Here is a 25,014-nt window from a genome sequence, read left to right on the forward strand (position 1 = left end):
CTTCAGGGTACCAAACTCATGTGGCCCATGTGGTTCTCTTTCTCTGTATTGTAGAAACAGCCTTTTGGCCAGTTGCAAAAATCATTTGTTGGTAACAACTCATTTTCTAGAATTGCAGACCTGCATTTATAAGAACATTAGATTAGCAGAATTTGTAGTTAGTAGCAAACATCTCATGATACACCAGTGGCATGGAACTTGTGCCTCTTCTGTACTAAGTTGCAATGATTTCAGGGGGCTACTTTTATGCTGCCTCTCTTGATCAATAAGCTAGTATGAATAAATAGCAGTTTTATAAGTCCCGGGGCAGCAGGAAGATTTAATAATTCAACATCTATTGTATTTGGTTACAAATGGAAAGAAGCTCTAAATTCGTTTTTGCAGGTGGTTTCTTTTTCAGTTCAAAATGACTGCACCATTCTTTTGGAAAGCTCAGAGCTAGTTCTCCTTTTTGTATTCTGATAAAGTAATAATAAAAGTTTGGGGTGGGGGTGGGAAAACCAACAACTGGTATTTTGATGGCTTCATAGACATAATGATCTCAAAGATCTCAGTCAAAATATGTCTAGACAGGACTTGGGCATTTCCCCCCATGTTTGAAAGTAACAAACCACAACATTCTGGTGGACTGCTGATTGGCATCAGCACAGGGAGCCTTTTTCACTTCCTGCTACACCCTCACTGTAGCCACATTATCACTGCTCTTACACAGGAAATTGAATGTATTGTTTCAATACACACAGGAAACTTCATCCGACACTCATCCACATGGCTGACCAATGTGTAGCTTGCACAGCTGTTTTCCTTCTCTCAGCGCAAAAATGTATTGGGGTGGTACAAGAAAGCCTGATTACTTCTCCCGCACTTGTAATGCTCCTGTGATGACTTTTGCCCATTGGCAGTCTCGCCATTTTGTTCTCGCCATTTAGATGAACCAAGACAAAACACAGATTTACCTTGGATATTATCTATCATATTTCCAAGTGCCTCCACAAGAACAGCAGCACGGTCAATGCTCTTCATGGTTTCCTTCTGTATCAATTGGCCTTTGCTGGATTCTTGATTTCCCTATGAATAAACCATGCAATTGCGATATTAGATTTTCTTTTCAATCTCCAGGCAAGTGTAGCTCTAATTAGTGTAAGCAAAATCTGTCTGATGAGTGCAGGAAGGTCTATTGAGTGTGTAAATGATATCTGGAAATGTTGGAAGAAAGGAGCTGCATCTCATTAGGTGCTTGGTATTTACAATGCAGGCTTTGGAAACCTGCTCCACATTTCAGTGTCATTTGCTGCACTCAAACTAGTTACAGGTAAGTAGCCGTGTTGGTCTGACGTAGTCGAAACAAAAAATAAAAAAAATGCCTTCCAGTAGCACCTTAGAGACCAAGTAAGTTTGTCATAGGTATGAGTTTCATGTGCATGCACACTTCTTCAGATACACTGAAACAGAAGTCACCAGACCCTTATATATAGTCAGAGGATGGGGAGTGGTATTACTCAGAAGGGTGGTGGGAATGGGTGATTGGCTGATAGGAGTGGTAAACCTGTTGACGACTGTTAACTACTGTTAACGACTGCAATTGGTCTTACAGGAAAAAAGCAAGGGGTGATATGGCTAAAGAAAGCTTTATCATGTATAAAGAGATAAGAATCCAATGTCTTTATTCAGACCAGGTCTCTCCATGGTTTTAAGCTTGGTAATGAGTTGCAATTCAGCAACTTCTCTTGCCAGTCTGTTTCTGAAATTTTTCTGTAATAAGACAGCTACTTTGAGATCTTGTATAGAATGTCCTGGGAGATTGAAGTGTTCTCCTACTGCTTTCTCTGTCTTGTGATTCCTGATGTCAGATTTATGTCCATTTATCCTTTGGTGTAGGGTTTTTTCCTGTTTGTTCAATATAGAGAGCGGAAGGGCACTATTATACATGATAAAGCTTTCTTTAGCCATCTCACCCCTTGCTTTTTGCTGCAAGACCAATTGCAGTCGTTAACAGTCATCAACAGGTTTACCACTCCTATCAGCCAATCACCCATTCCCACCACCCTTCTGAGTAATACCCCTCCCCACCCTCTGACTATACATAAAGGTCTGGTGACTTCTGTTTCAGTGTATCTGAAGAAGTGTGCATGCACACGAAAGCTCATACCTATGACAAACTTAGTTGGTCTCTAAGGTGCTACTGGAACGAATTTTTTTATTTTTTGTTTGCACTCAAACTATCACTTATCTGCTCCAACTCTGAAGCTGAAGTTCATCCTTATGCAAACTTCCCTAGGAAGCAGTTCAATTGAATATAGTGATATTTATATCTGAGCAAATCTTCTGCACAAAATATTTGGCAACCACATATGCAAGATTATCTTGATATTTTTAATAAGCAGGTTCTGAAGGAGGCAGTTTGGAAAAGGAGGAGATGTATGTGTGTGTGGAAAAGTAGATTAGAAAAATGGTGAACAGAAAAAATTGTTCCCTGTTCCCCTTCTCATGTTAATTTTGATTTTCTTTTAAGTCATTAGGCTTCAAACAACAACAACAAACAAACAAAACAAAAAACAAAAAACAAACAAACACACACACACACACACAAAAACAAAACCATACACATGTCTGCATGGCATGTAGTGTCTAGTTTTGTCATATAACATGACTCAGTGTGTCACCTTCTTTGGCAAATCAGTGCTTTGCTTGCTGAAGCACCAGGTGGCGCTTTCAGCCAGTTGGAAAAAAAAGAGAGAGTCTAAGATCACATAGCCGCTTCCTCAAATCATGTGAACAAATCTTCTCCCTTGGGTCCTCTCCTGATACAGTACTGAAATGTACATTTGTGTTTTAGGATCGAAGACCTGAATTTCTTCCTGTTAGTACTGTGCTTATGGGAACCTGCTCTTAGAGGGCTTTTTATGTTAAGGGCTGCATTCCCTCATAAGTGGTCTGTCAGAGGCGGAATACTGGCAGTGGACATGTTCAGAGTCAGAGGGAGTGGGGCAGCCCCCCTTTCTTGCTCTTTCTGCAATTCCCTTCTCTCTCTCTCTCTCTCTCTTTCTGCAATCCCATTTCCCTTTGCTTTCCCCCTCCTTGCCACTCTGATGAAATCAGACTATTTGCCTTATGAAATTATGTGGGGGGGGCATAGATTGCCCAGGCTTATTTTAGACCTTGGAATTTCCAGCCATACTCTACTTAGAAGAGCCTTTTTAATTTTTTTTTAAAAAAAACCATTATTTTGATAGAATTATCAAAATGGGTATCCTGTTTCTGGACCTGTTCCCAAAAAGAAATTTACAGGAACAGTATAGCTGGGAAAAATAAATAAATATATATTACACCAAACAACAGCACTATACACTAAAGTATTTGCTATAATAAGAAATACAGAATATAGGAAAGAAAAGCTTCTTTGCCAGTGTGTTAGGCACAGTCAGTACAGCAAAATAATAATAAAGGTATATGTGTGTGATCACATGTAACATGTATTGGTTTTATTTCAACAGCTACCCCATAGTCTAGGGATGGGGCGTTTCCAGACCACAGGCCAAAAGTTACCCACTAAGGTGTCTCTTTCTAACTGTGCTGCATGCATTTATAACTGAATTTGTGGCATATGTGGTGTGTATGAGAATGTGATGTGAGTGAAGGGGGTTAGTGGTGTGTGTGTGTGTGTGTGTGTGTGTGTGTGTGTGTGTGTGTGTGTGTGAACTGTGTTTGTACAGCCTTTGACCAAGAGTATGCAGACCTTGAGGGGGTGGTTCTTCAGCTCCACCACAGAGATTATATGATTGAGAACTTCTGATGTGATCTAACAAGTACAACAGGATTGGAGAACTTGTGACCCTTCATATGTTACTAGACTACAAATCAAAATATTCCTGATGCTGGCTAATGGGAGTCCAAGACTATCTGGAGGGCAGCAGGTTCTCCAGGTAGGAGTTGTACTGTTGTGTCTTTTGCACCACAAATATAATTCCACTCATACTGACCCTTCATGATCCACAAAAGATGCCTGATTAGCTCATCCCTACCAGAAAACTATGATCCTTATTTAAGCGCCTGCTACTTACTTTTTTTAAAAAAAAATATTTTTATTAATTTTCCAATTAAAACCAATTATATCACATTCAATATTTCAAATTATACACATATATATATCAATCAAACCGAATATTATGCCAAATCATCTAAAGAATTTTTTATTTGGGTTCCCATGCTTCAAGAAATTGGGAATTCCTCGCAACTGTCCACTGCCGTCTTTTTTCTAAAGTTCAAATCGTCCTCCAAGTTCATAATAATCCAGATCTTCCCCTTACAGTCACGTAGATGTTTTCCACTTTCATCCGATTGTTTCCCAGCCGCTGAGATAAATATCAAACAGAGTTTCACAGATGTTCTTTCTCCTGTGTGAGTTAATCAGTCCAGCCTCCCCATAAATCTTCTTAATGGAGCTCCTTGTTGCGTCGAAGCAGCCCGAAGCAGCGCCATGTCAAAAAGCTCAGATCACTTTCGCTTTCTCTCACAGCCATGAAGATTCACGATCATTATAGAATTTACAGCTTTTTCAGGCAGGAGACCCAAACATCAAACCATAAACTCTTGGTAAATTAATGGATCTCCTTGCCCTATAGCTGAACTTAGCTTCAGGTCGCTGCTCCAATTTAAAGTGCGTCACAACTCATAAATCCTCCGAGCGCGTCCAGAACTCCTTCCGCCCAACTAGGGGGAGGCTTTTCTCATCGGCAACTCCACATCTTTAAAAAAAAATATGCTCAGTAACAACAGTTATAAAATTCAACTCACACAGTCTTTTGCTTCTCTTTCACTCCAAACAAGCCAGGACATCGCGTCCGGGAAGGTACGAGGCAACAATATGAAGGAAAATAAAAAATAAAAACTTCCCTTATCGCTCCGTCCCCATCAATCCTTCTTCCAGATGCAGTACAGTCTTTGACTCCTCTCCTTTCAGCAGCATAAATTTCTCAGCAGTAAACAGCGCTTCTTCCCCTCCTTCTGAAGTATGTCCATAGATTTAAGCCTAATTATCTTCTTTAACCATGGAAATCCCCGCCATGCAGATTAGCGTCCGGGAGTCCTGGCCCTCGTAAGTGCTCAGCCCAAGCTCCCCCCACTCCAAAAACAGTCGGAGTGGGTCTGGGGGCATCGCGGGCCAGCGGCCCCTCTCCGTAACCCCCGGAGAGGGTAGGGGGTTGCCATTTACTCCCCTAGCAACCGCCAAATTCCTTACGAAGGTCAGAGAGATGGAAAACAGGTCCGCCATTCCTGCAGGCGGAAACCGGAACCTAAGCGCCTGCTACTTACTGTGTAAACGATTGCTGCTGATAATTGACAAGCTCGGGGAAGACTTTGAAGTATATTATTGTGCTAATGAAAATGCTATGAAAACTTCCATGCACAGCACCCATAGTTTGAAATATCCAAAAGAGAAAGAAAAGCAACTGAATGTCATTTATCTTGATTACTGTAATCAGTTTAAATTAGAATTTGAAGTAGGCACGCCATATTTCCATTAGGGAAAAAAAGTAGCACCAAGTAAATTACAGACAAGCAGGATGTGTAGGAAGCTGCCTTATGTCAGATTCACCTTATGCTACTTGCCTTATGCTACTTGTTCACCTAGCTCTATCGTAGCCTGACGGGCAGCAAATTTCCAGGGTTCAAACAGGAGTCCATCAAAACCTTTTAACAGATCATGTCAGGGGTTGAAACGGGGACCTTATGCATGTAATGCAAGAGAAGAAAAGCTGTGGCCTTTCAGGTGATCATTGGCCATGCTGGTTGGGGCTGATGGGACTTGGAGTGCAACAACTTCAGGAGAACCACCACATCTGATGTAAAGTATATGTTCTGCAACTGAAGCATGGCCTCTCATAAATGGAGCCCCACATTAAGATATATTTTATGTAGGTTTTGGGGACAAACTCATACTATTATGCCAAGCTTTCTTCTTCATGTGAACGTTCCCCCCCTCCCTCATCGCCTCCCCATGCACACACATTTTTTTGAAAAAATAAAAAAATGTGTTTTGTGTTATGCAAAATTAAATAATTCTTTAGTAATTCATTGCGCTCCTAGGACTCATTAGGGTAGATTGCACAAGTGTGGGAATCATTAAATACTCTTTGGTGGCCCGGCAGCAAGGCAATAAGAAATGTCCTACCCATTCCCAAAATGCTCCTTTGACAGCTTTCAATCAGAAATGCTTCATCCCCATTTACACAAGAAAAAGGGGGAATGGTCAGAGATCTCCAGTGGAAATAACTAACTCTGTATCTGCATCTGATGCGACCTATTTGATCATAAATGTGAAAAAAACCACAATGGCCACAGACTGCCTTTTCTGCATCAGTTGACACATAACCACAACCTGAATAGTTCCCCCCTTTACATTCATGTGTAAATACCTGATTACTTGTCTGTTCCTGTAACCAAGGAATATGCTTTTGATGTGCTGATGACATGAAGCTCTCTGGGGAAGGGGTGAGGGAGGGTCATTGGATAATGGGGCAGGGACTCATGTTTTTGAGTTCTGAATACAGTGTGGTTTTATAGTGTATATTTTTTGTGTCGGAAACTAAAAATATATATGTTAAAAATACCTGATTACTGAGGATCACACTCAATGCATCTGATGTAAATGGGTTCCATGAAAGCTTATGCCATAATAAAATTTGTGGGACCTTAAGATGCCACAGGATTCTGCCTTTTTTGCTGTAAGAGATGAATATGGCTGCCCCTGTGGAATTTGTTAACCTTGTCACTCAGGAATTTGTGGAATTTGTTAACCTTGCCACTCAGGTCTATCCATACATGTAGCATTAATCCACCTTACTACCCAATGAAGTTCACAATGACTTCCATAGAATTAACAAGCTTTATAATAGGTCTTTTCATCAAAGGAAATGAAACCACAAAATGGCAAGCAAACCTTTTCATCAAGTGCCTCAATTGCCTTCAGCAGCTCTGTCATTTCATTCGTAGCATTATCAATCTGGCTCTTCATCAGTACAGAATGGTTATCCTTTTCTGACAATTCTTCCTAACAAAACAAAACAAAACAAAACACAAGGGTTGGTTGAGTTGTTTTTAAAGAAGCATCTTCATTCAGTACAGGTGGAAGCCAATTTCCTTAAATTTTTTTTAGTGAGCATCATCAAAATAACACACTGATGAAGTACTTAGTGAATGTCATAGAATCACAGTGCTGGAAGAACCTCATGGGGCAGCTAGGCTTTAATCAATTTTGGAATTTTTGCAAGAGTTTTTGCTAATGTCAAGATTCGCCCCTTTTTACCTAACTGCTTGCTCAAAAAGAAAGCAGTTAAACCCGAGGGCCTACCAATTACCACGACTCCAACTCCCCTGGTTGCAGACCTAATCAGCTGGATCGATGCCCCCCCTTCTGTCACTGACGAAGGCTACTCATTTGGAGAACTCCATAGAGCATGATTTACTTCTATCCTCTGCCCACCTGCCAAAATCTGAACGAACAGAGATAACAGACAAATTGGATGAGTTGTTGCTCTGCCTCCGTAATTCAGAAGACCATGCCCATATAAATAAGATGACCCCCCACAATTTTAGACCAATCTACTCAAGCCCAAGTGGAGCCTGCTTTAATAATCCCCAATCTTCAATCTTTTTTTAATGAGCATCATCAAAATAACATGCTGATGAAGTACTTAGTGAATGTCATAGAATCACAGTGAATGGCAGCTAGGCTGACCTACTGCAGTGAGGCTGGAGTTACTAGCTCTAAATCGTCACCGACAGATGTTTGTTTAGTGCTTTATTAAAAATGTCCACTGAGGACAATTGCACAGATTCCCAGGGAATTTGTCCTATTGTCTAAGGGAGGATTCACATTCCTGGTCTGGACTTGTTTGTTCTTTTCATACCATACATGCCACTCTGCATACCATCCCAGTGCAAAGTGGCCAGGGGGCCTGACGCTTTTTGTTGTTATGGGGTATAGGAGCACGGGTACAGAGTTACTAAAGTTCAACGCGCTGCTACCTTTTGCGTGTGCACTGCTCTTCTCTGCTGTGGGGAGCAACACACAAACAGAACACAACCCCCAAATTTAAGCATGAATTTGAACTTGCTGTTCTTACCACTGGGTTACAGGATTTTTAAAAAATTGATCACTAAATGGTATAGTTTGTTATACTTTAGGTCCACTGCCCCTTTTTCTGTTCTTAGATGTGAGGGAAAACAACGGTCTTCCTGCTGTGATGGAAAATGGCTCTGGAAAGTACCAAAAGGCAATAGGGCATTGGTCAAGGCCCACAGATATGCATGGTTTGGCTGTCAATTAAGGGAACACTGAGTGCTAGAGTGAGAAGGATGTGGCGAGACCCAACCTCCACACGCACCTACCATTTTGCTTATGAACCTCTTTTATATATCTAAGGGAGGTAATTCCCCTCTCTCATTTACAGCCCCGCCACTTGTTCTACTTTTTTCCTCATAGGTACTGCAGCAGGTAATGCTTCCAAATACCAGTCACTGAAAAACACAGGTGGGGAAACTGCTGTTGTGCTCAGGGGCTGCTTGCATGTCTCCCACAGGCAACTGTTTGGCCACTGTGAGAAAAGCAAGCTGGACGAGATGGGCCGTTGGCCTGATCCTGTTGGCTCCTATGTTCTTAGTTCCAATTCATTAACTCCTTGTCTTCTTTCTTTTTGCACAGAGTACTACAGCATCCTATGCTGCTCTATATTGACATTTTATCCCACATTTCCCCCAAGAGGGCACTCCAAGCGGGCATACGTTGTATTTCCCTTACTTTTACCCTCATTATATAAACATAATAAAACATTAAAAAACTTCCCCACACAAGGCTGCCTTCAGATGGCTCAGGGGTCCCATGTCCATACCCTCCAACATTTTTCTGATGGAAATAGGGACATCCTAAGGAAAAGCAGGACATTCTGGGGTCAAATAAGAAACTGGGACACCTGAAAATCTGGACTGTCCCTGGAGCATAGGTACACTTGGAGGGTCTGTCCCTGCACCCCTGTCCCTAGACAGAGCAGCCATAGCTTCAGGGAATGGCAATTTAAAATAGGAACATGCCAGCAAGTGGAAGGATTAACTTCCTTCCTCAGTCTTGATTTGAGGCGTCCCTCTATCGCTGTTTTTAATTGCACCACATCTACTTTGACTCTGACCTTTCTGCAGCATATTAATGCCGAAGGAAAAGCAGAGACACAACCAAATAATGTACCTTCAGCACATAAGTAGTGGAGTTGAGATCATTCAAGTGTCTGTGAACAGCAACCCCAGTGGAGATGCTCTGCAGGGTTGCTTTGCTTTCATCAATGGACCGAACCGCCAAGCTGATATCATCAGTCAAATCCCAAATGCATTTGTCACAGCCTGGCAATGAAATGAAATGAAATATGGGCAGTTGAATGGGGAATACATTCCTGCTCTGGAATCTTGAAATCCACTGATTTCTCTTGGAAAAAGGAAGTTTCTATTAGCTTTCCCAGTTATGAAGATAAAATTGAAATTAAAAAGACAGTGCCAAGAGGATGAGAGAAAAGCTACAAATAAGGATAACTAATTCATTATGTTGTCAAGATCTCCTAACTTGTAATCCCATATAGCAATATTGTTTTGCATTTAGAAAGGCAGTACCCATTGTAATCTGACACGTTCTCACAACTCTATCCAAATAAATATAAAGATATAGCATAATATAAAGACTGTCCACTATACCAGGAAAGAAGAGAAAAATATTAGGGGTGGGCATTATTAAAAAGTGAACTACACACACACAAATGCAAACTCTGCTTCATTACTGCACACATGTGTTCCAAGGCTGAACCCTGGCACTGAAATAATGATAGGTTCTGGGTTAGAGCTCAAATTAAACCCTGTGCCTATTTTTTTATTTGGCTTCGGTGATGCTTAGATAGACTATTCCCTGCTGTAGCCTAAGCAATAGTATTTTGCTCTGACATCACTGGCCTCATAGATATTAAGGTGTAGCCTTGTTGATATGACCAAACAGAAGATACCAAACATGGCGAAGGGGTACAGTGGGGTTGGGGCAGCTGCTGCTGCCTCTGATCCATGGAATTCAGTGCAGGGACTGCTGCATCCAAATCTGTGCCTCCCTCCAGGAGCTTGGTATCTCCTGTCCAACAGGACATGTGGAGAACATGTATGTCCTACGAGATAAAGATGCTTTGGAAAGGGGGAAACCAGAGGACATTGACAGTGCTGCCAATGTTTCATATAATTGCTATTCTTACTGATTACTGGGCAATCTGTGACTGGAGGAGACATTGGAGGTTCTGCTAGGCATTGCCCTGTTCGACGGTCACAAGGTCCTCCTCTGCAATTGCATGCTAGGAAAGGAGAGAGAGAAAATTTTTTATAGTAATTGTTTAAAACTGGAAACCTACAACCAAATGCTTAACTTCTCTTCTTAGCCCCATCTGGTTCCCCACCTCTTCTGATCCTTTCCTTGAATTTACATTGCCTTCATCTACCATTCACATGGAGTCCCCTTTCTCAGTCTTTTCATAGGTCTACACCAATGGTTCCCAACCTTTTTTTGGCCATGCCCCACCTAAGCATCTCCAAAATCCTGATGCCCACCCCCTGTGAGATATAATTATTATTACTGTATTCAAAAAGTGAACTCCTATTCACATGGAGGAAGCCTGAAAGACCACTAACTTAGTCTAACTCATTCTCGAATTGCCCCACTTAAAAATCAAATTGCCCTCCTGTGGGGTGTGTGTCCCACGTTGGGAACCACGGCTCTACACAGTTCCTTCAGCCACCTTGTCTCTGAAACTCCTGCCTCTTAGCCTCTCTGTCAGGGGTGTCTTAGCTATAGAGGTTACTGGCGCAAGGCGCCAAGTTCTGGGGGCACTTTGGAGGGCGCCTCTGCCATGCCGTGCTGTGCCCGGAGCCTCCTCCCTGCTGGAGGAGCAGCACTCAAGCGCCGCCGGCAGCGCCACCCTCGCCCGCCTCTTCTTGGGCTGCAGGCACCGTTGCAGGGAAGCTGGCCGTGAGCCTCCTGTTGGTGCTGCAGCCAGGGTTGCCCGGACGGCAGTGCCACACAGCCGCTTTGGCCGAGGAGGCGGATCACAGCTGGCAGCGTCCCCTGCCCGTCAGGCTGCCCCCTCCGGTGGCCTGTTGTGCCTGGCCCTGGCTGGCGGAGTGCGAGTCCGGCATCACCGTTGCCGGTTCTGCTCGCGGCGGGCGAAAAGCAGAAGCCACGGCATGGTGGTGTTGGGGGGGGGAGCGGCGCCTTGGAGGTTTTCTGGCTGGGAAAGGGGGGGTGGGGCGCCGGAGGGATCTCTGAACCATGGCGCCGGATAGGCTTAAGACGGCCCTGCTCTCTGTCTTCTTTCCTGGGAGCTCTTTCCGGTTCTTAGCCTCTCACCCAAAGCTACTGCCCCCATGTGATATTTTGATCTCTGCCAAACTGACGTGCTTTCGTTTGCTCATAAAAAACTTAAATGTTAAAAAAATCAAACTGCTACAGGCAGTAGCTGAATAATTTCTATTCAAAGTAACTAAGTAACATTAAATACATCACTTATGAGGAATAAAATTAAAGCCAGAATTCCAAAGGTGTTTTGCAGTGTAATAACAATATAACAATATATAACATATAGCATTTCTTTATCACATTTGAGTGATAAAATGATAAAGCACAGTCCTATTGAACTAAGACAGAGAAGGTGGAGGCAGATCTCTGTATGTTTTCTGTTACAATTCCACATATTACTGCTATACATGACTGAAGTAAAATAATAGTCCTTCTAAATCTCTCACTGGTTGAATTGTTATTTATTACTGCAGAGATTAAGAACCACAGTATATCACCTACCACTTAGAAATTCTGTGCTCTTCTAAAGTTTGCATTTTCAGAGTACGTTAAAACCTTCTGGCCATTTCATCTTATTATGGCTTCTAAAATTAGCTTTGTTCCCAGGGGTAGTTTGTTTTAAAGACATGTAATGTATACATTGCATGGCTAATGAAACACTGAAAAGCAGACAGGAGCCTTTTATGGTTAGCAATGTGAGCATATTAGTCTGCCTTAGTTGCAATGACACAAAAAGTGGGACAGCTAATGTGGCAAAAAGGGAAAAGAAGCCTCTACCTGAAACTGGCTCCAAAGCAGTGATTGGTATTTCACTGGTTATTAGCCACAACACCAAAATGAAACATCCAGGGCTACAGGTCTCTATGTATTAAATATGGGAGTAAATAACATGGGAAGATGTTTCCTCTGTGCCATTCTTTTCAGTTTTCCAAAGGCATTGTTAGGGCCAGCCTAGATGGGTCATTAGACCTAGTAAGTCATTAGACCTAGTAAGTGCTTTTTTATTATTAAAAAACAACAACACCAAAACCCTGCAAACAGCTTGGGCTGGGAGGGCTAAATCACTAGACTGCTGCCCCAGTCTATCTTGCCCCCTCTTTAACCATAGGCAAGTTTTGCTTGGATCTTAAAAAGGCATAAATAATGACATTGTTATTACTAGTAGTACAGTTGTACCTTGGTTGTTGAACACCTTGGTACTCGTACGTTTCGGCTCCCGGATGATCAAAACCCGGAAGTGAGTGTCCTGGTTTTCGGAAACTTTTTTGGAAGCCAAACGTCTGACGGGGCTTCCGTGGCTTACAATTGGCTGCAGGAGCTTCCTGCAGCCAATCAGAAGCCGCACTTTGGTTTCCGAACATTTTGGAAGTTGAACGGACTTCCGGAATGGATTTTGTTCAGCTTCCAAGGTACGACTGTAGTAATAGCAGTAGTATTAATTAAACATATCCATTAAAAAATTCTCAAAGTGACATACAAGATAAATACACAATTAAATGGACAAAAGCAATAAAGCCATACTAAAATGTACATGGACCAAGAATCAATAACAATATCCTTTCTCATCCAGCTAAAAGGTGAACACTAAGAACAGGCCTAAAATTAAACCAATGTTGGAGCCAGGCAAGCCTCCTTGGGGAGAGCATTCCCAGGCAATGAGCAGCCATGCGAGCCATCTTCAGAGGCAGCCCCACATATACTGCATTACAGCAATCTAACCTATAAGTTACCAATGTGTAACTGCAGCAAGGCTATCCTCATCCAGATAAGAGTCACGACTCGGCTACCATCCACAAGTGACAGAAGGCACTCTGCAACAGAGAGGCGCCTCCAAGGGCAGTAAGGGATCCAGAACCACTCGCCAGCTGTGCACCTGCTTCTTCGGGGAATGCCATGGTGCAAATCCATCCAGAACAGGTTGCACTCCATCCATTCAGTCTGAGGAACCCTCTGTTAACAGAACCTCAGACAGCCATTCTGGAAGGATACCATAGCTGACAGTATTGAAAGCTGCCAAGAGATTGAGGAGAATAATTTTCCATTCAGTCACAGCAGCGTTAGCCAACTTCCTTTCTATAAACCCGCAAAAAGCAGACTGGCAACAATAGAAAGATCTCTGGCCCCAAACCAATGAATGGGCTTAATATGAACATAGCAAATACCTGTGCATATTTTAGCATTCCTGGCATCCCCATAATAACCAGGAGCACATAGTTCACAGTTGAACCCCGTAGTGTTGCGCATGCAGTTGCGACACTGGCCTGTCACTTCATCACAATCCTCAAATATAAGGTTAGGATCTGAATTGCCACTGCAGTCACATTTTTTACAGGAACTGCCAATCACCAAGGGATTTCCATAGTAACCTGGAGCACACCTGGAAGGAAACACAAATTCAGCAATGATTAATGCAATGTCTTGTTAACCCTTTTGCTTGGGGGCATTCTTTGTGGCCAAGTCAACAAAAACATTGTAAGGTGAGGGGTAGTCTGAAGATAAGGAAGTGCTGTGCACCCAATTGTCATGGTCTTATCACGATCTGGTAAACTTTGGATTGGTGGCCATTCTGCCCTGCAGGGATTCTGGACCTGTCCAGATGGTCCACCCTTGGAGACTGATGGGACCTGATAGGTTCCTGAATGTTCAGGTTTTTTCCAGTAGAAAAAGCAGACCATCTTACTGTGGAATGGCAAGATGAGATGGACAGTAGACACAATTGCCTCTTTGCCATTGTCGAGCCCAATGGGCTCGTTGGTAATCTGGGGAGCTATGGACTATGAAGCAAGACGGATTAACAAAGATTAGAGTGCAAGTGGCACAAATCTCACTCTGAAGCATAGCTGCCAAGTCTCCCGTATTCCCCGGGAAACCCCCGTTTTTCAGCCGTTTCCCACTGGCAGCCCAGATTAACCCCCCCCCCGGTAAGTCCCCCGGATTCTTACCGGCCCGGGGAGGCTCCTTCTGCACATGTCTGGAGTCTCTGGACATGCGCAGAAGCGATTTCTGGCGCTGTGGCCATTTTGGAAATGGGCAGAGCATGTGTAGAAGCGACTTCTGGTGCTGCTCTGCCCAGTTCCAAAATGGCCGCAGCGCGACTTCTGGTACCGATCCCGGATTTTTCAATCTGGGAGTTGGCACCTATGCTCTGAAGTTGAATAAACACTGGTTAGTGCACATGATTGTGCCTACCATGTGGCTGTGCAGGCAGTGAAGAGGGGATAGATACTGACCCAATATAATGCCTTGCGCTGAGCTGGTGTGTCTTGAACCTGTCAACATGGGGACCCTTGAGCCAAAGGACTACAAACTGGGACCTCTAGAGAGGGTGAGTCTGTACGCCTTAAGGTACTGGGCCCTTCCACAACAGGAATTCTGCATAACCCAATGCTGGGTCATGATACAGTATTTTGATGTGTTCTTTGATTCAAAATTTAAACCAAAGAAGAATTTTAAACCCTGGAGGAAAGAGAATTCCCAAGATCCTAGTTTGTACTCCCATATTCATTCATATTTCTGGATAATTTGGGTAGCTGCATGAGTTGTGGGGAGTTTCTTGCTAAATGAAGCACTGTTTTTCCAGAACTGACAAGTTCTCAGAATAACCTTCAGATGACAGCAAGCTTTCATCATTCCCAATCCAAGCAGGTCTGTCACTGTCACTGACAGCAGAAAGACCTTCTTTGCCCATTTAAAGCAAGGAGGGAATATAAAATCTGTATCTGTAAAAACCAAATGTATATTGTCAAGATAAATGACACAAAGGTTCACACTCCTTAACATTTGCACCTGAAAACGTACTTACCTTTCACAGTTTGGCCCTGCATAATTTTCTTTGCAAATACAGCGTACCACTCCATTTTTTCTGTAACAGGAAACTGCAAAGCTAAGCATACATAAAAAACATCACCAGAGATTATAGTTTATGCCACCATCTACTAAAATATTTTGGGGTGGTTTTTCTATTTATTTATAAAGAACTGTTGTGATCAGTCAATCGTCAGAGGGCAAGGAAAGAATGTGGTCTGTGTATTGTTTCCCTTACAAAAGAAAAAAAGTATCACGGATTCTGGCTTACATTCAGTTTTTTCATCTGCTTTTCTACGAAATTATTCTCCAGGGTTAAAATGAGTGCATTTATTTGCCTTGTTTGGAGACATTTATAGCGTCAGCGAGATTTGAGGTTTTCAGTTTGCAATTTTTGTGAAAAACAATACTCATACACTGCCTTCTGTAACATTTCAATGACACCATCTCAACACAGCTTTAGATATTTTCCCCGTGTATGGGTTAATTTCTTAAGAAACTACTCTTTGGGACACGGTAACAGGCCAAAAGTATTCCTGAGCCTTTAAAAGGAGGTTTCATTACAAAAAGCAATAATAATAATAATAATAATAATAATAATAATAATAATAATAAATGGTCTTACAATTCCAAGCGAATAAAAAACCTAAGCGCATTTGCAAGGGTTTGGAGCAGCTGGTATCCAGTTGTTCCAAACAAATGATAGCTGTTTTTAATGAGAACTCTTCCACAAGTTCCCAGGATATCAGATATGGATGGAAATCATTTGGCCAGACAAAAATATTGAAATAAAATCCACACAGATGAATCCCAAGAACAACTGTGTATATAATGAATCTGCCATCTTAGAGCTTTTGATACAGTATTTGTCAGACTTCGTAAACCCATTGGCATGTTATTCATGGGGCTCGTTCCTTTGTTGCAAGCAGAACAGCGAGCCCTATCTCCTCTCAAATTTTCAAGGTATGAAATCTGATTCTGCTTCCATTTCCCTCGCCATATAAAATGAAGGGATGAAGAAAGGGAAATAAATAATAATAATTTAACCCTTTACAAACCCAGTTAACTGACCGGAGAACTAGGCTCTCTCTCTTTTTTAATTACAAGTTCAAGATAATTCTTCTTAATAAGTCTGAAATCCTAGCCCTTGTAATGGCAGACAGCAATGGGTGTTTTGCTAAACTTCTTACTATCTGAGAAAGTTCTTGTTTTGAAGAGAAGCCATTAAGCTATGATGAAACAGAACATGTGGAGTAGCCAGGGCCGGCTCTACGTAGACCGCCGGTGGCGCAGGGCACCATGGCGCCGGCCCGCCAGGAGGGCGCCATGAGCTCCGCCCACCCGCTGGCCGGCTGGTCCGCTGCACAGCTGTGCGCGGCGCCCACCTGCCCACTGCGCTGGGAAACGGGGCGGGAGGGCGCCGGAGAGATCCGGCGCACCATGGCGGCAGGGGCGCTTAAGACGGCGCTGGGAGTAGCTGTAGCTCAGCATACAGATCCCTTCTAAAAAACGGAAAACCCACCGTTTTCTGGGAAGGGATAACAGGGGGACATAAAACAAGCCTACTGGCCAGTGGTCCATTTTGTTTAGCATCCTTGTTTTCACCAGGAAGCCTGAAAAAGGACCTGAGCACAACACCACCACTCTCAACACTCCCAGCAGCTGGCATTCAGAGGCAAGGCTCCATAGCTGCCAAGTTCTCCCTTTTTTTAAGGGAAATTCCCAATGGGTGGTACACACAATGTAGTGAATGTGTGAAGGTAAGGGACAGGCCTTCCCATTGCATAGAAAGGCTAATTTTATAGAGTATCTGCATAACCAGCCATATTGCACATTAATATGAAACCGTGATAAGTGGATATGGATATATTAAAGCAATAGAATTGCCAAGAATCACCAGCAGATGTGCATATTAACCATTCAGAGACTACATAGATTCTGTCATTCATGTAGTACACAGCTTTATGTTTCTTCCACCTCTTTTGGTGAATGCATACATTATGCTATGCCCATGCTCTAATTACGGAGATTTGCTGCAAGTAACATACTGTATACCTATGATAAGAAGGGGTGCTTTATTTTAGGTCACTAGAACATCTGGTACAGAATTGTCTACTCTGATAGGTAGCAGTAGTCCAATGACTTATGCAGGGATCTTTCTCATCCCTTCTACACAAGCTCTTTCATTGGAGAGGGTGAGGACTGAATCTACTAAATTCTACTAAAGAGGTAAATGGGGAACCAGCTGATGTCATATCTCAATGGGGCTCAAAATGGCGCCCACCAGTTGTGTTTGAACAGCAGTCCAAATTGGAGGGATTAGACATGTCAAAGCTGTGCATCTGATCCCCTGTCTATCAGCAATGCCAATGTACAAGCCATCACATAGTTCAAAGTTTAAAAAGAAAATGGGATTTGGAGATAATCAAATGCATTGTACTTCTTTGTGTGCTAGCTGGAATTGCCGGTGTGACTGGAGAAGTAATAATAATAATAAAAAGGAAAAGCTATTGCATTTTCCCAAGCTGACAGTAAAAGCAAATAGGTCAAAATTACTTGTTCTTTTGTCATTTCTCACTTCCCTTAGAAAGTCTCATGGAATCTGGCCATAAAATGACTTAGCAGCACGGGGAACAGCTGCTGGAACCAATAACATAAAGCAATTGAGCATACTTGGCAACCAGTGGCAAGGGACAAGGGCAAGGTTGGCAGAAGCTGGGTGCTCCTCTGGTGACATCTCCCAGGTAGCCATCTGGACATTGTTCACAGTGGTCTCCAGTTGTGTTTCTTTGACAATCCTGCAGTTAAATAGAAAGACGGAGGAGGATGTGAACACCAAAAGAAGGAACATCAAATTCATGCCTAGCAGAAAGCATTAAAATAAACGTCCTTGGCAAGCAGAATGAGAAGACCTTCTGCCCTTTACCAAAACCTTCCAGGAATCGACTGAGTAAACTGAAAGGGCTTGGAATTGGCAGCGCAGTGCCAATGGAAATCTTTTGAACAGTAATGCTAAACTGCCAGAGAATTTTTTGACAAAGCAGCCTACAAGAGCAAGGCTATCTCTGGAGGCATATTTCTAGAGGCAATTCTGGCTCACTCTGTACAACTTTTGTATCTCCTACAGTAAAAGAAGTTGTTAGTATTCAGAATTGTCCGTGGCTGGATATACTCGAAATAAATGATCCTTTTAATTGATACCTCCTCAGTCAAGACTGGTCACTGATGTATATTCTGGTGAACCTACAATTATTATTACATTTAAAAGAGGATGCATACTGGTATGAGAAGTCTGGTCCTTCTTTGTAAAAGAATGATTGAAAGGGAGTCTCAGTGAAAACTGCAGGTTAGCAGTGATTGAAAGGTTGGTGTTAGTCACTTTATTAAGAATTTGCATATTGATTATTCTTAACAGAGTGGTGCATAACATTGTTGCAGCCTTCAGAAAATGAAAGAGAAGAAAATGATCTTTAAAAAACTGTCTAATTTCAACAAAGCAACATGGTTTAGTGATAAGGGAATGTGGGTGACGCTGTGGTCTAAACAACTGAGTCTCTTGGGCTTGTGGATTGGAAGGTATGCAGTTTGAATCTGTGTCATGGGGTGAGCTCCTGTTGCTCTGTCCCAGCTTCTGCCAACCTAGCAGTTTGAAAGCATCCCAGTGCAAGTAGATAATTAGGTACTGCTGCAGTGGGACGGTAAATGGCGTTTCCATGAGCTCTGGCACTTCTCTTGATCCTCTGTGCACCAGTAGCAGTTTAGTCATGCTGGCCACATGACCTAGAAAGCTGTCTGTGGACCAATGCTGGCTCCCTTGGCCTGAAAAGCAAGATGAGCGCCACATCCCATAGTCACCTTTGACTGAGCTTAACCATCCAGGAGTCCTTTACCTTTACCTTTAGTGAAAGCTTTTAGTATTTTTGTTTTTTTTTGTTTTGAAAAAAGAACTTATTTGCTGTTTGTAGAGACTTTATACATCACTTTGCATTTTAGTCATTTGAAAGCGCAGGGCAGAATTTTATGTGTTTGCTACTGTAATACATGTCCATGCCACAAATGTTCCCTGAGTGTCATGTTCAAGCCTTCCAACTACGGTAATAGCTGTGTGACACCTGTACCTATTGCTGCTAAAGTCAGTACAGTGACAAAACTCCTGCGGCAAAGCTCAATTGTCTGCGAGAATCAGGGTCAACCCAACATTAAGGAGAGCAAAGCAACTGCCTCAGGCACCAGATACCGGAGAGTGGGCAGAGGTGACAATGTGTTGGAGAATGCCGGCCTGATATCCCCTAAGCTAGCTAGCCTGCTTCCTTCAGGTGCAATCAGTAGCAGCCACTGAGGTAGCGTTCTATTGCTCTCTTGGCATTCCAACACAGTGGGTTGCTGCATTGGAGAGGGGGAGGGACGAGGCCAGAGTCCCACCTGTGTCACTTCACCAGCTCTATTTGTTCAGCCTCAGGCAGAGAGCAAGAACAAGGTTTTATCAAGAACTGTTAATGATCTGCCTTTTCAGTCCAGATACCATTCATTATTACTTTTGACGAAATATGCATCCACTTACCGGGGAATAAGCCTCACTGCTTTCAGTAGGTCTTAATTCTAAGTAGACATGGTTAGGATTGTGCTGCAAGTAACCAGAAAGGGCTACTTACCAGACAAACACCAGATCCATCAAGGCACTTGTATGCATTGTTGTTGCACTCACACGGGCTGCAGTCTCCTGAGTAAGTTCGGTAAAACCCTTCCTGGCATCTCTGCAACACAAATACAAGAAAAACATTCAGTACGCATACATGATTGAGGTTTTACACAGGTTGTTAAGGGTTTTGGAATTGTGTGTGTGTGTGTGTGTGTTGTTTTTGTTGCAAAACCACCTTGCATTTTTGTAACCCTTTGGTTATAGGAACTACAAGGCAGGCCAACAATATAAAAACACAGGAAGCTGTTTTATATTGAATGAGACCATTGGTCCATCTAGCTTAGTATTGTCTACACTGTCTGACAGTGGCACTCCAAGGTTCCAGGGAGCAGATACTTGGAGATGCTCTGGATTGACTTGGGACCTTCTAAACACAAAGCAGATGCTCTTACCACTGAGCTGCAGAGATGGGGGATGGAGGAACAGATGGTTGAGCTGGTGCTGAGGGAAGGGCAGAGAAGAAGAGACTTGCGAGGAGGTTTACAAGTGAAAGAAATGAGGTAGGGTGTGCACTGGATTTTACCTGTCAGGCCTCTAGTAGACCTTTATTACTGGACATTTCAGATAACAAAGCTTCAGGTAATAGACATTTTTGTACTTCCGTGACCACTTAGTGAGAAGATTAACAGGCTTTCAGGTTCAGTATCATGTAAATAGGGATACAATGGGAGAAGATATGGAAAGTGACAAGCCAGGGGTGCAGAGCTAATATGAATGTAGGCTATTTGTATCCATTAATAATAGCTTTCAGGTGACGTTTACAGTTTAGCAGGCTGTGAAGGAAAATACCAGGGGAAGAACTGACTTCAGGGATTGGGCGGTGACATTATGTGATAACCAATAAAACCCATGAATACAGGCATAGAGCTGTTTAGGATAATACAAATTATCACCTCTCTTCCTCTCTCTCTATATATCAGGAATGAGGAGCATGTGGTCTTCCAGATGTTATTGTAGACTTAGGCTGTGTACACACTCCTGTTTACTCTGCATCCAGTGCGCTCCCATTGCTGGTTTGGGAAGCAGTATACACACAACATGAACCACAATCCATATCTATCCTAAACAAAATAAAAAAATTCCTTCCAGTAGCACCTTAGAGACCAACTAAGTTTGTCATTGGTATGAGCTTTTGTGTGCATGCACACTTCTTCAGATACACTGAAAGGGTAGGGAGGGGTATTACTGTACTGAGAAGGGTGGTGGGAATGGGTGATTGGCTGATGTAAACCTGTTGTGGTAAACCTGTTGACAACTGTTGACTGCAATTGGTCTTACAGGAAAAAGCAAGGGGTGAGATGGCTAAAAATAGCTTTATAATGAGATAAGAATCCAATGTCTCTATTCAGACCAGGTCTCTGATGGTTTTAAGTTTGGTAATAAGTTGCAATTCGGCAACTTATTTCTGAAATTCTTTTGTAATATGACAGCTACATTGAGATCTTGTATAGAATGTCCTGGGAGATTGAAGTGTTCTCCTACTGGTTCCTCTGTCTTGATTCCTGATGTCAGATTTATGTCCATTTATCCTTTGGTGTAGGGTTTGACCTGTTTGTCCAATATAGAGAGCTGAAGGGCACTGTTGGCATTTGATGGCATACACAATGTTAGAAGATGAGCAATTATATAGTCTATTCCCCAGACCTGCTCTTGATGTTGTTGTGTTGTCTACTGATCACAAGGGAGCATGGCTCTTTCCTTGCAATGGATGAAAGCAGAAGAGTTCTGTTGAAGCTTACTAAGTTATGAATATCAGGTCTAGAATGCTATCTTTCTCTGAGGCTGCATCAGAGCATCTGGCTGGCTGAATGATTTGTGTTACTTAATGTTCCTTGGTGCATAAAAGAACTGATTGGTATGTGTATGCAGGTCTGGAAAGGAATCAGTCTGGCAAACTGCCCTTGGCTTTCTTCATTACATGGACAACAATTAACCCACCTCTCCATTCCCTGGCCTGTATCTGAACTTTGGAAACAGTTGGTGGGCTGAAATATCAAGCCTATATTTCAATTGTTTCTTTAGGATTAAAACACTTATTGGCTCTGGAGGTCGGTTCAAGCCCAGGGGGGGAATTCTTTTTCCAGTCTACAAATGAGAAAGCATGTTTATTCAACAGTTGTTTTACTAATCCCAGAAACATATTTTAAGTTGTTTTGACACCTGCATTTATTTATTTTTTGAAGACAGAGTACACCTGCAGTCCCATAATGCCAAAGCAATGGTTGTTGTCTTCCTTTAGGCATTTTGCTATGCCTAAATCAGACAATAAGTGATATTACTTCCTCTTCCCTTTTAGCTTCTTTATCCTGCATTAGCCAGTATTAATGGCATAGAATAAAGCTGTCAGCGTTGAGATAACAAAACATGATATAAAAAGAAAAGGAAGTGTCATGGTGAAAGCAAAAACAAAGCAAACTTCAGCATAAAACAGGATGTGCGTGAACTGGAAAGTTTTTGGTTTTTTTAAAAGAAAGGCTAAGTGTGACAAAGGACTAAAGTGCCTTATGGCCTAACAGAGGGGTAGCCAATGTAATGCCCATCACCCTGATCATTGGCTATGCTGGCTGGGGCTAATGGGAGTTGAAGTTCAACATCATCTAGACATCACCACACTGACTATCCCTGTCCTATCAGATTCCCCATTACAAGTGGCAGTAGCATAGGTTCTTTCTTTCTTCCATATGGTTTTTTTTGCCTTTATTTAATTTTTTAATTTTTTTGCTGCTGCTGCAGCAAGTGATTTGGCATCACTCTGGGGCACTGTGGGGAAAAAAGTAGTTCAGATCTACTTAAGCATCATGAGCACAGTCCCAAAGAATTACTAGATATGCAAATTATATATACTCCCAGAAAGGTAAGTTTGCCTTTAAATGTGAAGTGAATTGAACTTCTACCCCAGGCACCCCCAAACTTTGACCCTCCGGATGTTTTGGACTACAATTCCCACCATTCCCACCACTGGTCCTGTTAGCTAGGGATCATGGGAGTTGTAGGCCAAAACATCTGGAGGGCCGCAGTTTGGGGATGCCTGTTCTACCCCAACCATACTATCTTACAACATCAACTGATTGCAGTAGTGCTGTTTTTGTTTACCCTTCGCTTGTTGCACCCAAAATGAAAAGTGGGTCTAACTTATAGAAGTTCCAACACACATCCAGAGGAAGGGCTGAGAGCTCTGGCAGTACTGTGTTTTATCCTGGGCTTGAATGGTTCCATTCAGTTCAGTGGCATTACTTCTGAGTTGATATGCACAATAAAATCACATAGTGCTCAGAACTAGCCATTAAAATAGATGATATTCTCGAGCTGACAATAAAAAGCACATTTTGTTCAACGGTGAGATACTGAGCCATTATATATGTCTGCAAACATTATATGTGTCACTTCAAGTCAAATAAACCTGTCGTCAGATCCCTGTCTCAGCCTCTTGATCTAAAGTGAAGAGTCCCGAAAGATGCTGCTTAAAAGCAGTGTTGTTCAAGCTGCAAAATTTGTCGTTGGCCATGGAAGCTATAGCAGAAAGCTGTGGGACGGGCTGGCATGGGACATAGCCTTGCCATCACTTGCTCTAACATGTTCGCCTCCAGTCTAATCCTACTAGGGCCGCCCTGGAAGAGCAGCATCCATAGGACTTCTGTTATGCAAGGTGTGACTTTGCATTAACTTTATATAAACTATATTTTCTGTTTGGGCTACAGTCTCTAGCAAAATATATGAAATAATGTATGAAACACATATGAAATCAATTGCATCTCCTTCCTATAAATTCTGCCAGCATGCTCCTCCTCTTCAGGACAGATCACACAGCAGAAAGTTTAAACAGATTCCTTGGTCCTTCTAAAGGGTAAGCAGATCACCACCATGAGCACATGGTTTGGTAGTATTTTTTCCTGTGGGATGAATACATCTGAGCCAGGGGTCTTGAAATGGCACATCATGTTATATTACAGAGATGCCTGCTGGTGGCTGACTGTGGTTACCCCAATAGAACCTTCTGTAATTCTAGTAATTTAATTTCCATTGAATACCAGCTTCTGGGAACTGCCACTACAGTACAACAGCTCCTGCTTCCTATGAACATCTGGTTGGCCACTGTGAGAACAGGATACTGGACTTGATGGGACTTTTGCCTGATCCAACAGGGCTTTCCTTATGTTCTTATGCTATTAAATTGATGTTAGAAATTGCTTTTAAAAATTAGAATGCATCTCATCCAGTTCTACTGTTGAAACTAATGAAATCTGGCTTGGGAAGCTGCCCAAGGAGCTTATGAAAGCTACTCTGAGCTCTTTGTAAGCATTTAACCCATGTAATAAATAGCTTAGTAAAATGAAAAACAGGCTCGGGGTATATGCTTCAGTTACCTTTTGGTAAAACGATGGGAGGGAACAAAATATCATTTTCAGATAAGTCATTTGTGCAGCGGTAGTCAATGTCCAGATCTTGTTCAACTCCAAATCCCACCAGGCCCAGTCAGCATGACCAATAGCCAGGGATGACAGGAGTCGTAGTTTAACAGCACCTGGACAGCACCAGATTGGTGAAGAATGAACATGACCACCATAGAGCCAATGGCATGCAATACTTATCCACATGCACACAAACATCTCGCAGTTGGTGGGGTGAGATCAAGCACTTCACAGAGGGAACCTTTGCTATAATTGGAAGACCCCATATGAATGCACCACAAAGTTTCTATATTCTAATTCTGCCCCAGAAGAAATTCTCTCCATTTTGAGTCAAAAGCTCAGAACTCTAAATGACTAAATGGATTCAAAGGAATAAGACATAGCAGCTGCTTTCTATTTTGTTGGGAAAGGAAGACTCTGTGTAATGGAAAGAAAAGCTTTCCCCTCTGCGTATCTACTTTTATGGTAACATGACTAGCTTATTAAGATACTTTTTCTTTTGGTTCTTTCAAACAAATCATAAGCCAAGCACATTTCCTTCCCAAAGGCAAAGGGGAAAAAAATTCCTCCAATCCCCTTTTGTTCTGTGAAAAAGATTTTGAACATCGGCTCTCTTACATTGCATTGTATAATAAGTGATAAAATGCTCACTTCATCGTAAGGTCAGTGCAGGCAGTTCTAAATTCAATTCTCAGCTCAGGCTTTCCCCACCCATTATGTTCACTTCATGT

The 25,014-nt window shown here is 42.4% G+C and overlaps 1 protein-coding gene across 1 annotated transcript in view; it reads right to left on the bottom strand.

The window, feature by feature from the left end:
• The window catches only part of LAMA4 (laminin subunit alpha 4), a 73,963-nt gene that overhangs the window by 34,136 nt on the left and 14,813 nt on the right, over nt 1-25,014 (bottom strand). The window contains exons 2-9 of the mRNA XM_035109109.3: nt 19,828-19,929; nt 17,849-17,973; nt 15,174-15,254; nt 13,534-13,748; nt 10,278-10,373; nt 9,242-9,393; nt 6,941-7,051; nt 957-1,068 (exon numbers count right to left, since the gene is read on the bottom strand). Coding sequence (XP_034965000.2) covers nt 957-1,068; nt 6,941-7,051; nt 9,242-9,393; nt 10,278-10,373; nt 13,534-13,748; nt 15,174-15,254; nt 17,849-17,973; nt 19,828-19,929 — 994 coding nt within the window. The remainder of the gene's footprint in view (nt 1-956; nt 1,069-6,940; nt 7,052-9,241; nt 9,394-10,277; nt 10,374-13,533; nt 13,749-15,173; nt 15,255-17,848; nt 17,974-19,827; nt 19,930-25,014) is intronic.

Source organism: Zootoca vivipara, chromosome 3, assembly GCF_965207765.1.
Source record: "Zootoca vivipara chromosome 3, rZooViv2.hap1.1, whole genome shotgun sequence".
Classification (NCBI taxonomy): Eukaryota; Metazoa; Chordata; class Lepidosauria; order Squamata; family Lacertidae; genus Zootoca; species Zootoca vivipara.